General features: G+C 36.8%; 1 protein-coding gene across 2 annotated transcripts; it reads left to right on the top strand.

The window, feature by feature from the left end:
• Positions 1-9,491: 9,491 nt before the first annotated feature.
• On the top strand, positions 9,492-14,691 carry LOC147517121 (Phospholipid/glycerol acyltransferase family protein). Of its 2 annotated transcripts, XM_086589510.1 has the most exons (8): positions 9,492-9,872; positions 10,036-10,154; positions 10,233-10,298; positions 10,380-10,577; positions 11,790-11,908; positions 12,470-12,575; positions 14,006-14,213; positions 14,295-14,691. In XM_086589510.1, exons 1-8 carry the CDS (start codon positions 9,644-9,646, stop codon positions 14,570-14,572), a joined length of 1,323 nt encoding a protein of 440 aa, XP_086445636.1. In that variant the 5' UTR covers positions 9,492-9,643; the 3' UTR covers positions 14,573-14,691. The 2 variants fall into 2 exon arrangements, with proteins under 2 accessions (XP_086445636.1, XP_086445635.1); XM_086589509.1 differs by having other exon boundaries at positions 14,006-14,691.
• The last annotated feature ends 236 nt before the right edge of the window (positions 14,692-14,927 follow it).

Genomic DNA, 14,927 nt, shown 5'->3' with positions numbered 1-14,927 from the left:
TATATATATATATATATATTCATCCTTATTCATCTTGTTCTAAGAAATCACTTTAAAAAACAGGGAAAAAAAATTGGAACGGCTATACTTTACCCGCAATTGATGATGTTCTTAAGTAATCGGCGAACCTTCAATAGAACAATCAAAGCAAGGATATGCATATTTATTGGATAATGCCATCTTGATTATGCCGTTTTTTTACTTCTTAGTATACAAGCCCAAGCCATAATCGCTTGAAATACATATACTAGAGCCTTGTTAACTTGTTGTACACAAGATGTACGTATACTCTTTTTGCTTGTTCTTAACTAAGAGCAAGTCCAATGGAGAGCTGTTAAATTGGGCTGCTAAAAGGTGCCACATAGGCCTTTTAGCTTGCCCAGCCAAATTTGGCACCCTAAAATCAAAAAACCAATACAATCGCGTTTTCTGTTTTTGAATTGCTAAATGATACGGACGACATAGTTTCAGCCGTCCGTCCATTATTTTGTAACTTAAGTTGAAATTTTTGACGGACGGCAGAAACTGTGTCGTCCGTCTCTCGAACTTATTATAGCAGCTGCTAGCGAAAGTTTTAACTTTGGCTGGGTTTTTAACTCATTCCAAATTTAAGACCCTTTTAGCAGTCCCATATATTGGAATGTCATTTTTGTGGTTAGGGTGCTATATTTGCCTTTAGCAGCCCATATAATCCCCCATTGGACTTGCTCTAAGGGCATCTCCAATGGGAGGTGTAAAATTACACCTTCACTTAGGCTCCACGTAGGTGCCATTATGATTTTACAACTCTAATTGGATACTATTGTATAACTTATAAATATCCACACTCTATACTCCCCAATGGAAAAGTGGAAAAAAAATTGGATTTTAAACCCAGACGTCACTTTAGGTGACGTTCCAGTTAAAAAATTACTTTAGAATTAGAAAGGGACGTTATTTAAAGTGACGTCCAAATTATTTTTTGTTTGGTCAGTGGTTAAAGTGTCGCCTTAGCTATTTATCAAATGATAGCGAGATGGGGAATTCCCTACCTCCTCTATCAACTAATACTCTATTATCTACGGTATACTACATACCCCCATTGGAAAGAGTTTTTTGACATTTAGAGTGTAAATTTTACACTCTATACGGTTTACACCCTCCATTGGAGATGCCCTTGATCTACCCACTGGACCTACCTTATAAGTCGATAAGGATTTTAATAATAAGTCGATGAGGATCGTATAATATAAATAAAGAACGGGTCCTGTATTGGGCACTCATCAAATTGGATTGGGCAAACCAAAAAAAAAAAAAAAAAAAAAATATATATATATATATATATATATATATATATATATATATATATATATATATATATATATATATATATATATATTACAAGTTTTCCATATTATAAGTTTGCCATCAAAGTCCAGGCCCAAAAACCAATCCAATCGGTCTCGCCATAACGAAACCTTTGGGTCGTTTGAGTGTACACTCAAACGGTTTTGCCATGTCGTTTGAGTATATACTCAAACGGTTTATCCATATCGTTTGAGTGTACACTCAAACGGTCTCGTCATATCGTTTGAGTGTACACTCAAACGGTCTTCATGTGTCGTTTGAGGTCTTCGCGTGTCGTTTGAGACAAAACTCTTGGTTTTTAGCTAAACGATATAGCGGGGTCGTTTGGGTAGGCTCTTGGACAACATGGCGGGGTCATTTGGGGATTCTCTTGGGTGACATGGCTGGGTCGTTTGGACTTAAAAAATTCGGTTTGTTTGTCACGATGTTAATTTTAAAAATCAACTTCCACTTAATCAACCCAAACTCGAACTCAAACTCGAAATGACTTCATCAAGCTTGGGCAAACTCGAACTCAAGTTTAATCAATCCAATCTTCCACCCAAGCTCAAAAAAAAATCAAGTTTGAAATCATCAAGTTTAATCAACCCAATCTTCCACCCCAATCAAGTTTAATCAACCTAATCTTCCACCCAATCAAGTTTAATCAACCTAATCAAGTTTAATCAACCCAACCAAGTTTGAGTATATACTTAAACGGGACACGACTCGAATTAGGTGAAATCACCAACTTCAATTCCCATTGTTGATTCACAACTCAACACTCGAAGTATGAACACGATAGAAAGCTCGAAGGTTTTTTTTTTTTTTTTGTTTTGTTTGTGGTTTAGTCTCGCGAGAGAGATGATACTGGCTAAAAAGGTTTGAAAAAAATAGTAGCTGGTATGCATTGTTGTTGGACTTAGTTGTCGAGATTGGGCCGGAGGCTGTCCAATGCAATTTGATGAGTGCCCGATTAAATCACCATAAGAACATTTGCAATGCAGGTGATTTCAAGGGGTTTGTGACTATAGTCATCAGTTTTGGGGAAAAACTGCTCTACAATGCAGAGGTGATTATTTGGTGAATATTTTGCCAAGTTGATTTCAAGGTGAAACTCATCACCGAGATAGTGGCTGACTTGTTAACTTCGGACGGGATGTTGGATTCCGTCTGGATTACAAAACTCACCAGACGGAATCCAACATTCCGTCTCGCTATATTTCTTTTTTTCTAGACGGAATCAAACATCCCGTCCGGAGTCCTAACGGCTAGTTCACTAACGGTCAGAAAGTCAGAATGGTAAAAAACGGTCAAAAATAAAAACTTTGGTATATATACAACATTTGTTTCGTTTCAACTCACACTTCCAACAATCATATATCATATTTCTTTTTCTTTAAAATCAGTTCTTCAAAAAAACAAAATATCAAATGGCATCAACTCAAGCATCTCAAGCAAGTGGTAGCACTCAAGCAAAAGCAAAAACTCACTTTAGCATGTCCGAAGATCAAGCTCTAGGCCTTGCTTGGATAAAAATTAGTGAAGACTCTATTGTTGGTGCTTTCCAAAATGCAAAAGGATTTTGAAATCGTGTAACAAACGAGTTCAATCAAGCACGTGGGTCGGATAGGTCTTCCAATTCAATTAGCGGTAGATGAAAATATATTTCAAAAATGATGAACAAGTTTGTTGAAATTGTAAATGTGGTGGAGGCTCGACATGCAAGTGGTACAACAATACAAAGCCGGGTAATTACAACGTTGTCAATTTGGAATTTATTGATTATCTTAGTCTTAGTTTAATTATTTCCGTGTTAGTCTAATTATCTTAATGTATTTATTATTTCTATTTTAGTTTTAGTCTAATTATTATCTTAGTCTAATTATTATTTTAGTTTAATTATCTTAGTCTTAGTGATTATTTTAGTCTAATTACCACCATTTTATTTTTTAGTTGTCCGAGGCAAGGATAACGTACCAACTACAAGAAAAAATGGCTTTTTCACTTAATCATTGTTATGTTATACTCAAGGATAATCCAAAGTGGAGTAACGTTTTTGAGACAAGGTCAAGCTGCCCCACAAAGGGAAAAAGTCGCAAAAATAATGGTGAAGATTCAACTTCTAATTCACCAAGTGTTGGTGGAGTTGAATTGGAGGGTTCTCAAGAAATAGAGCGTCCTCTTGGATCGAAGAAAGCCAAGTCCAAAAGGAACCAAGAAAAATCAGTTGGTATGTTGGAGGGTTACTTTTTACACGTTTAGAGGATACATTTTCATAGGATGCAAATGAAACACAAAAATGCTTAGAACTTAGGGAAACGGAACTTGCATATGGTCAAAGAACTGTGATGGCAAAAGAAGAAAAAAATTGGATTCAAATGGAAAAAAATCAAGTTCAATTGGAAAAAAAATCGGCTTCAAAAGATGCAATATGAAGCTAAGATTTTAGCGACCGATACAAGTGTCCTCCATCTCGATATTGCTTTTTTAATCGAGCAACAACAAGCTGAAATACGTGCTGAATGGGCAAGGGCTAGAGGTGGTTCTAGCTCTAACTAAGCTTATGTAATATCTAGTATTTTATTTTAATTAAAGCACTATGTATTTTAATTAATGCACTATGTATTTTAATTTCACAGTCTTTTTAATTAATGCACTATGTATTTTAATTTCATTGTATTTTTAATTAATGAACTATGTATTTTTATCTCACTATTTTTTTTAATTAATACACTATGTATATTCTTTCCAATATAATTATTTTCATAGAAATACAATTACCAATAAAATTAAAATACATTGTAATATAGTTCATTAAAACACAACTCATTAAACACATAAGAACTTATTGGAATTACATAGGAAATACATAGGAAATACGTTGGAACTTAATAGTTCACGTTAGGAAATACATATGAAATACTTTGGAACTTCATAGTTCACGTTAGGAAATACATAGGAAATACACTTTCATTTCCATTTTAATTTTTGCCTCCTTCTCCCTCCTCTGGATCCGACCAATTTGGATCATAAATTGGTACCGGATATGCTGTTTCTTCAATGCCAGTTCAATTAAAAACATGCTCAACTAAGTCCTTTTGAAGTTAGTATGTATAACTTCATTTCTGATCTTATTTCTTGCTTCAATCATCTGATAGACAAAATGAAAACCATCCTCTTCCCCGAAAAGAGAGCGGTGTATTGTTTCTTTCCTCTGACCTTTCCAATTCCAAACTCCACTTTCACATTCATTCTCAACAATCATATTATGCATTATAATGCATGCCTTCATTATGTCTCCAAGAACAACAACACTATAACAACGCGCAGAAGCCTTAACAATATGTCATCGTGCCTGCAAAACTCTAAACGTCGTTTCAACATCCTTTCTTGCAGCTTCTTGATGTTGAGTAAAGATCTTTTCATGCTTATTTCTTGGATAATGAATGACTTGAACAAATGTGCCCTATTTTGGGTAAATACCATCAGCAAGATAATATCCCATATCGTAGTCATTATCATGCACATTAAATGCAACAGCAGGAGCTTCACCTTGCTCTAATGATTCAAAAATAGGAGAACGATGAAGCACGTTAATGTCATTATGCGAACCTGGTAATCCGAAGAAGCAATGCCAGATCCAACAGTGTTTGTCTGCAACGGCTTCAAGTACCAAAGTTAGTTCCTTCTTGTACCCTACATGTGCTCCAGCCCATCCACTTGGACAATTCTTCCACACCCAGTGCATATAGTTGATTGATCCAAGCATTCCTGGAAAACCCCTTGCCACATTTTTAGCTAATATCCTAGTAGTGTCTGCCTCAGTTGGTCGTCTCAAGTACTCTTCCTCAAACTCCGCGATTATTGCCTTGCACCAACGCTTCATAGATACATTTGCTGTGGAATCTCCAATTTGTAAATACTCATTCGTTGAATCAGAAGAACAACCAGTTGCTAATTGTGCAACTACAGCTAGTCCCTTCTATAACCCAAAAATTGCTTGCCGACCCAATCCATCCACCTTGTCTTAATCGTCGAATGTTGCAACAGTTTTCAACATATACATAAAAAGCTCTCTTGTCATCCTGTACCTTCGTCTAAACTTATGAGGAGGTCACCTACAAGGTGTTGTGAAGTAATCCCTCATTATCTTTTGTTTACTGAAATCACCACCATCTCTAAACGTGCACTCTCTGCCCTTCACAGATCCACCGTGGTTTATCAGATCCACATCTTCAATTTCAATGGCTGCTTGAGTCATTAATGCTCCAACATGGATAATAACTGCAACCTCCTCCTCCTCCCTTCCTCATCATATCATTATGCTCATCTCTTACTTTTCCATGTAGTCATCTTCGAAGTAAGTATTGTAAGATCTAATCTCGTAAAACCGTAAGACAAACTATTACTACTAGATCCTCCCCATAACCTTTCGTTAAATGCAATTGTTTCTTCTCTAGACATTTTTCTATGTTTAGCTTGGTTGCATTGTGAGGAAGAAGATGGTTGTTTGTTTGTTTGATCTAAAAGAAGGAAGAGTAAAACGAAATATGAAATGTAAGGTCACATGTGATAAGGTCACATGTGATAGTTCAATTTTGGTCCACTCTCCAATTGACAACACATTTTATCAGATTTTTGTTCACTCTCCAAGTGACATTACATTGTATCCAAATGTCTATCTAAATGTATCCTCAATAATTCCAATTTATGGGCCACCATCCATAATTCCAATGTATGGAATAGTAAAAGGCGCTGTGGGATGGAACCATGAACCAGACGGGATGTTACATTCCGTCTCGGTCTAAAAATACCAGACGGGATGTTACATTCCATCTTGGTATCCCCATACACTATTCCTGTCAGAACTTGTCAGAACCAAACCACCTGCAAAAATTAGTGATATTCCATCAAAATTTTCTGTTTCAACCAAGACATAGGAAATGAGTGAAATGCAAGGTCTAGCCTAACCTACGAACTTTTGGAATGAGTGAAATGAGTGAAACGAGTGAAATGAGTGAAACGAATGTGAAATTTTTGGAAACATATGAACTTATAATTTTCTGAATTTTTTTTGCCATAACCTCATTTGTTTTATTGACATATTCATATCCAAAACCTGCTAATATACTTTGGAAATAATAAATAAGACAAACAACAATCATGAACAACACTCACGTCTAACAAAGAAACTCGGTAAAAAGACTAACTTATAATTTCTGAATTTTTTTGGACATAACCTCCTTTGTTTAATGACATATTCATATCCAAACCACATAAAAAAAACAACCTGCTAAATCAAAAGTCGTTACAAACAACAACCTCAAACGCCATAAGACAAGTAATGGCGCACAGTTATTACAAACTACAAAAAAATATCTACTGAGACCTCCTCCCCCTACGAGAAGGCTCGGTCGAAGAGCTCTCCCCCCTTCGTCGTTGTCGCCTCTCTGGTTGAGGTTGAGCTTGAGGTGTGGCACTTGTAGCATTCTCCAACTCTTGCACACGTCTATGAAACTGCAAAGTTCAATTCCGCTCTTCTTGTAAGTACTCAAAACTGCGACGAGAGGACTCCATGAAGGACGACGATGGCATAACCGGAGAGAGTCTGTAGTTAAGGAGTCTCGACCTTACTTCATCTGTTTAACAAAACAAATGCATGTTAGGGTTATAGTGAATAATAATAATAATAAATCATGAATAAATTCAAATCATACTAACCTCGCTAATCGCTTCAAACCGTGATCGACAAATCTGCTAATTAACGCGGCATCTATCGGTGGAATAGGTATGCTCATATCTTGCCCCCGAGGAGTAATCATGCTCCAAAGGCAAAGGTCATCCTCATCAAATGTCTGTGGAGTTTTTGCGGCATCCGAATATCATGAAACACCTGGGAACGTGGATGTGGCAACTCCTCCTTACGGGAAATGAATGTCCAGCCTCAATGCTTCAGAAGTAACCCTTTCAAAATTGGTGCCCCGGTATAACGCACCTAGCAAGAGACCTCGACCAACCCTCTTCCAATGCAAGTCATAGTCTCCCGTAAAAATGAAAGCTGATGCGTCTGGCCAATCATTTGGGTTTGCTCAATAGTGTGAAAGAGCAACATGAAGAATATCAGAGGCTGTCATATCTATGGGTGGTGGGTAAGGTATAACAATCTCTCCAGATACTTGCTGCCAACATCTGTCCCCAAGGTACCATGCATTTACTGACCCTATAAGTATCATTCGCCGCAGAGAAATAAACCTTGCTCTATGACACATATAAGATAGTCTACGGTACTCAGTATTCTCTAGAACATCTGGAATATCCGCATAAAAGGGTCTGAAATATGAAAGACTCGGCCTAGGGTTGCCACTCAATTCGGGTAGCTCTTAAAAGCTCAATCTGCTGACGAGTGTTATGAATATTATGCGATAGATCCCCATACCCCCTCTGCCTATGATGAAGTCCCCATGCTTGAATACGTGGAATCAAGTCATGAGTCTCATCCTCTTCCGACCTCTTTAACACAGGATGCATCACACGAAAATGTTCGTACCACCAATACTAAATCAATAGATAAAATACAATATCAATATATATATATATATATATAACATGTCAACATTAATAATTAGATAAATAAATAAAATGAAATAATAACTTAATAAATAAGACTTACCGGTATAATCCAAACAAAGCCGCACAAATTGCCTTTTAGCGGCTTTTTCGCCTCAATCATGAGGTCTAGCCACCGTGAAGATATGCCAAGATGGATTGACCCCAATCATAATCCCACATCCTCTCTACGTCTGAGACAGCGGCCATCCACCCGATACGTAAATAACTATCAGCATATCCAAATAATACCGCACCAACAAAGAAGAAGAAGAAGGCACATACATATTCGTGGATCGACTCCTCACCAGCATGATAGTCTTTCGGCTTCTCCTTGAGTCTATTCAAATATCTTGAAATAAACTAACTCATATTTATAGCTCCTCCCTTAAACTGCTCAGCCGATAATCTCAAAAACCCGTCTTCCTCATCATCTTCAACCAAATCAAAACCTTCAAAGAAACTCATCGCCGTAGTAAAAACCTCTAAATTTTCATCAAAAGGAACGACATCTCCATAACCAATTGGGATACCCGTGAGCATTGTGAAATCAAGAGGGGTAATCCCAAGCTCACCCCATGGGAAATAGAATGTGTGGGTAGTTTGCCACCACCGCTCAACTATCCCAAACAACAACGCTTGATCATTTTGTCCCAAATTAAAATTCAAAAAGTTCCCAAATGGTGTGGTGGCTATAATATTGGTAACCGTGACAAAATTAGGATCCGTTTTTGATTTCATACAACGCCACCACGACACAACATTTGAAAACACACTTTCTATAGGTGTACTTCCTACATTCAACCAATACGCAATATGATATAATTACAACTAATTTTTTTTTAAAACAATGCGACAAATTCAAACTAATTACACAACAACAAACTTAATATAAACTAACACAAATAATAATAATTAACATAAAAAAATCTAAAACTTACTTGAGACTTTGCCACTCGATTTACTACGTGTCGGACCGATGTTAACGCTAATGGTGGGTGTTCCTCGATTTCACAACGCGGTAGAAAATTGAACCCAAGTTCAATTTCGTCCTCCTCGTCCACATTTTGCTTTCGTGACGACGATCCTTTTTGTCCATTTTTTTTGGATATTTTAAAACTTCCAAACCATCTACTGCGCTCTTCATGTGGTGAGGTTGGTGTGGATGCATTGGGGGGGGGGGGGGGTGGAGAAGTCATTAGGAATAGAAGTTTGTGATAAAAGGTTGTTAATGGAGGCTAGAAAATCACAATGGAGGCTGGAAAGAAATTGAAAATAGAGTCTGTTCGCGTCTGTTCATATTGACTCACCAGACGGGATGTTACATTCCATTTCGTTATAAAATACCCGGGATGTTATTTTCCGTCTCAATAAAAAACCTCAAGACGGAATCTAACATCCCATCCGAAATATTTTATTCACCTTTGCATTGCACAATTTCACCTTGGTTTTGACAGTTTTGGTGAAAATGGAGTGAATAAGTGCTGAGGAGGCGGTGACGGGGGATTATATTCACCTGCGTTGCAAATGCTCTAAAGAACTCCTCTACCGACTGGACCCACCTTATATAAATATCAACCCCTGCGTGTAACACAACCAAACCTCAGTCTCTCTCTTCTTCCCACTTCCTCCCTACACTGTCTGCGAAAAACCAGAGTTTCCACTCATCAAATAATAATATAAATAATATATATTTTTAATAAATAAAATGGAAAGTGTGTGGGGTGATGGAAAAGATATATGGAAAAACAAAATACAAGCATTACAGTTAAGATTCCGAGACCGTTTTAGAGTGACTGTTGATAAACACAATCGAGTTTTTAGACAGAGGATTTCAGATGGCTATTTTTCTACTACTGTTCAGCGTTGGCTTCTTCGTTTTCGTACTTTTCAGAATAAGTCTTTGCCTTCTGCTTCTAAGTTTTATTGTAAAAGAGGTAACTTTACTATCCTCTCTCCTCAATTTATCTACTGTTATTAATTTCTTGGTGTAATTTTCTTAGATAGGAATGAGTGGACATTTTTTTTATGGGAGGGCATTTTGGTGTTATATTATCATATTAAACAAACAAGTCTTTGGTTTGTTTACTGTAAATACAGTAAGTAAAGATGTTGATGGAGCAGAGGACTCTGTCCTCTCACGGATGCTTCAAGCTATTGCTGTTCCTGTTCTTGGAAATGTATGTCATGTGTTCATGCATGGGCTTAATCATGTTCAGGTATGTGCGTGTTGTTGAACATTGTAGCTGTATTTTCTTATTAACGTTGTTGAGTATTAATTTGGTGTGTATTCGCAGATATATGGCGCAGAGAAACTTCAAGAGGCATTATTACACAGACAGGAAGGCAAGCCTCTTTTGACGGTATGGTACTTATCTTGTTTTAATCAGACTGACCTATGTGAAATTTTTATTCCATTTATTTTGAACATCGTCATGGTGCAGGTAAGCAATCATGTAGCATCTGTGGATGACCCGTTTGTTATAGCTTCTCTTTTGCCACCAAGTGTTATGTTGGATGCTCACAACTTGAGATGGACTCTTTGTGCAACTGATCGGTGCTTCAAAAATCCAGCCACTTCTGCATTCTTTCAAAGTGTCAAAGTTCTACCAGTTTCTCGTGGTGATGGGATTTATCAGAAGGTATCATATTCATATCATGTGAATATTCATATTCCTATCATATTTAATGGATAATGATAAGGATGCTACCTCTGAAAATTTCTTATAGGTTCAGGAGACTTTCAATTGATATTGTGAAATAATGTGTATCATTTTCCCTTTTGCGACTGCATACCTCTAAGTTGTTGTATGCATAACCTAAACATACTTTTTGAAATGCTTTTATAAGATATAGGTTTCTCCAACTAAACATTGTGTAGTGGTTGATTGGACTTAGCTAAAAGCTAAGGAAAGTAGGTAGTGTATGAAAAAAAACCTCACTAAGCGTTCAGGCTCGACCTCAAGATTTTTGGGAGGTCAGCGCACTGAGGCTTAGTCTCAATGGCAGTGTACCCCAAGATCCTAAAAGCTAGTTCTTTTCAACTGTTGTTTTTTACTTTTTCTCCTCACAACCACCCAAAAGCTTTATTCTTAAGGACAAAGTGACCTTATTCATATGAGAATTGTTCAATTCTATATACAACACTTTTTATACGACAGTTTATACAACACCCTTTTATAAATGGAACTAAGGGTTGATACTTCGTGGTTATGATCTTACCAAGCATCTTTAGAAATTTTCAAATGAGCCCATTTTTTGCAAGGAGGCTCATATGCGTTTTTTTTAACACTGGAAGGGGGTTTATGTTTTGAAAGACTTGTGTATCATGATCCGGGATAGCCTACTCAATATGGATTTAGTTTACCTGCAAACAGATCTATAGCATTCCATTGGGTTTCCCTTGTGTGTGTGTGGGGGGGGGGGGGGGGTGGGTTGCTCCTTTTTTGTTTGTCCGCGGGTCAAGGTTTTTAATCATTCAGAAACTTATCTAACTGATTGGTTCTATTTGATTATAGTGTTTGGTTGTGGTAGGGTGTTTCTGTTGAAGAAGATGTTTTTGTTTTCATATTCCCTTTCTCATCTCTGTATCTAGAAACGAAAATAGTATTTACTAAGATCTCAAGGGAAATATCAGTCTTAGGTTATATTTGCTTAGTTCTTCTTCGTTTTCAGGTTTCCTCTCATTCATGTCATTCTGTTGGCAATCAAAATAAAAAGGGTGCTGCTCTGTTGATCCAATGTAAAAATTATTTGACCTAATAATGAACAGATGTGAAGCAGCCTTCTTGGCTGTTATATTGGTGCTATATGATATTTGTTGTAGCTTATTATTAGTTTCTGAATTTTTTTAGGGAATGGACATGGCACTTTCAAAACTGAACAATGGTGCGTGGGTTCATATCTTTCCTGAGGGAAGTCGCTCTCGTGATGGTGGCAGAACAATGGGGTCTATCAAAAGAGGGGTTGGAAGGTTAGAATTAACGTTTTTATGTTACTTTATTGTTTGGAGGTATTTAAGAATGCTATAAGAGAACTCGGTCTCATGTCTTCTAGTTACATAGTTTATTTTAATTTTTTTTGAGTACAACATTGCAGTGAGTCAATAGGAATAATATTAACAATAAACTCCATGCATAAACTGAAGAAAACTTAGGACTAGTTTTAATTTGTAACAATGCACAAGTGTCTCCATTGGTAATACTTACTATCCTTTATTTGTATTAAATGGTTCTCTCAAGATGATTTTATTCTTCTTTTTATTTTCTACCATTCACGTTGGTAATGAAAGAAAAACGTTGGGAATTTTTTAGACGTCTGATTTAGCTTTACATTCTTGGTTAGAAAAGATTGGACAATTCAAAGCCATAAATGAAGCAAAATAGAGAGCAGGTAGAAGCAAATTTGTCATGTTAAGATCGGATATTTTGTTGTCAGCCATTTTAGTTGTGGACTGCATGTAACACTGTTGAGATTTCTTCATATATGATGATAACGGATGACATTCTCTTTCTTTTTCTCGTTTTTTCTGCAGATTGGTGATGGATGCGGATAATGTTCCATTAGTTGTCCCTTTTGTGCATACAGGGATGCAAGATATCATGCCAATTGGATCCAAGTTCCCAAAGATTGGGAAGACGGTAAAATTCCCTTTTTCTTCTTGTGCTACCAAATTTTCGGTTATTCTTCTAACTTATGGTTTCTGCTGATACAATGCAAACAGATGATAGGAAGAAGCCATATGGGGCCACATGATACCTGTAAAAGATGTAGATACCAACCATACAGTATTTGCTCGCTCCCAATAAATCCTCTAGTCCAAAAAGACAGTAAAAAACACACCCAAGTACAATAAAATAGTGGTACCTTTTCACAATTGGACCTCACAGCATTGAGATCTCTCTTTGGTTCTTGCTGTGTTCTCTACTGTCAAAATCTTCACCCTTTGATCATTTGAAATGTCTTCAATTTCTGAATTTCATAGTCCAGTAATGTTAATAATATTGAGATCTCTCTTTTCTGGCATCGCATATTTTCACTTGAATGAGATATTTAGCTTTTGTCTTGTGGGGCTTGATATCTGAATCGCCTTTAAGAACTTTACTGTCGTGTTGAATGGGGTAGAAAAGCTACAAAAGAGTGAAATATAATTGATGGTAAAACTCAATCACCACTATGGAAGGACCTTGTCGGGACTATTCATGAAGATTCTGTTCAAAGCTTGATCAATTAGGGAAAGAAATTATTACCCTGCAACTTTGGTTTTCATCTGTAAGGCACATATGAGAATGAGAATGTAGAGAAGTGTTGAAGAGATCAAAACTCATTTTCTTTTGATAATGCATAATCCTTGATCTCAAATAATATAGATGCCATGGTTGCAAAGTATTAATCATCTGTTATCGGAAAATTATGTCTTTCATTTTTGTGGGTAGAGATGCCAATGGAAACTAAAATCTTGGCTATTGAACTTGAACAACTGACTACTGCTTTATTATCTGTAGGGGTTGCCCATGCCTACGGCCCGGTGATAAACAATCAACCCAATTAATTTTTCCCCTGAGGCCCAAACCCTGCCTTTGTTGACTTGTAAGTCTGATCCAGTGTCACCCAGCAGCCTTTAGCTAACCATCACACTACTTGAGCTCACTTCAAAGTGCCATGTCACAACTTGTGAAATGCAATGTTAGCTGCCGGATGGGGCCCGTAGGGCCCCACACCGTTATGTTTTATTAGATAGATTTATCTTGAGCACCAAGTTCAATGCATCTTGGTAAGACAGGTAGACAGGCAACCAAATTTTGGGGCGTCCCAGCCAAGTAGATGAGTATGTGCATGATAAGTTCTAATTTCGTACTGATCAAACAAAGAAGTTTTGCTTATTTTAGTCAATTTCCTAGTTGACATTATTAGAATAAGGTGGTGTTTCACTGTTTCAATACACAATTTACAGTTGTGTAGTTAGTTTGTTCTTTAGGCTCTTTTAGTTTTTACTCATCAATTGTGTTATTAAATCCCTTATTATTTACTAAATAAATTAGTGACTTTCTATTTGTTTAAATATATCTAGGTCACTGTGCTCATTGGCGATCCCATCCATTTAGACGATCTGGTCAGCGCAGATGATAGATTTATCTCAAGAGGTGAACTGTATGATGCCATATCATTGAGGATTGGTCACCGACTTCAAGAGTTAAAAGTTCAAGTAGATAAATTAGCTCTTCAACACTCTCTAGAAGTCCAAACTCACACGTCACAAAACGGAGAACGTGCAACTGGTATTTTGCAGCAGGTGGATTGGGAAGCATTTGGCATGAGCAGCTACATTCTTGCTGACAAAGATTCCTCTTCTTTGACAGGAGTAACTGAAGAACCCCAAAAGCTGAATATACACCATGAAGTGCAACCCACTTATGACCGTTATTTCCGCGTCAGTTTCTTCCACGAAGGTGGGCTTATGTCAAGGGTTCATGGTTATATGTATCCAACTGAACTAATGGGGTTTGCGGCTAGAGGTCTGTTCATGAACACCAGAAACCAAATCGATGATCAAAATAATGTCAAGGAGGTTGGTCCTTTGAAGGCATGGAAACAGTATTTTGAAGCCAGTATATTTTGTCAGTGGAACTGCAAATAACTTGAATCTAACCATGATTGTATGTAAATAGTTTTGTGAGTTAATAGAAAAGTTGTGTGGTAACTAACAGAAAAACAGTTATTTATTGGTTCATAAATAATTACACCATTTTGTGGTCACACGATGATCGGGTTTTAATTCAATCAACCCTATTATCCTGCCATGCATAATCACAACAACTAAATTAATTATCTGAAAAAAATAAAAAAATAATAAGTACTCAAAAAATAAATCACAACTAAGGGGTCGTTTGTTTTTTTTGCTGAATGGCTCATTCTCTGAATGCTAAATGCTGATTGCTGAATTCTAAAAAACATGTTTGTTTTCTGTTAGAATAACCCTGGCTCAAGAAATT

This window comes from Coptis chinensis, chromosome 2, assembly GCF_015680905.1.
Source record: "Coptis chinensis isolate HL-2020 chromosome 2, ASM1568090v1, whole genome shotgun sequence".
In the NCBI taxonomy this organism is placed as follows: domain Eukaryota; kingdom Viridiplantae; phylum Streptophyta; class Magnoliopsida; order Ranunculales; family Ranunculaceae; genus Coptis; species Coptis chinensis.
This window is presented reverse-complemented; position numbering and strand designations above follow the sequence as displayed.

Bases quoted from the DNA above. Each gene is read 5' to 3' on its own strand.
- LOC147517121 (XM_086589509.1), top strand. From the start codon at position 9,644: ATGGAAAGTGTGTGGGGTGATGGAAAAGATATATGGAAAAACAAAATA. The intron at 9,873-10,035 runs GTAACTTTACTA...CTGTAAATACAG, and splicing joins TAAGTTTTATTGTAAAAGAG to TAAGTAAAGATGTTGATGGA. The intron at 11,909-12,469 runs GTTAGAATTAAC...TTTTTTCTGCAG, and splicing joins ATCAAAAGAGGGGTTGGAAG to ATTGGTGATGGATGCGGATA.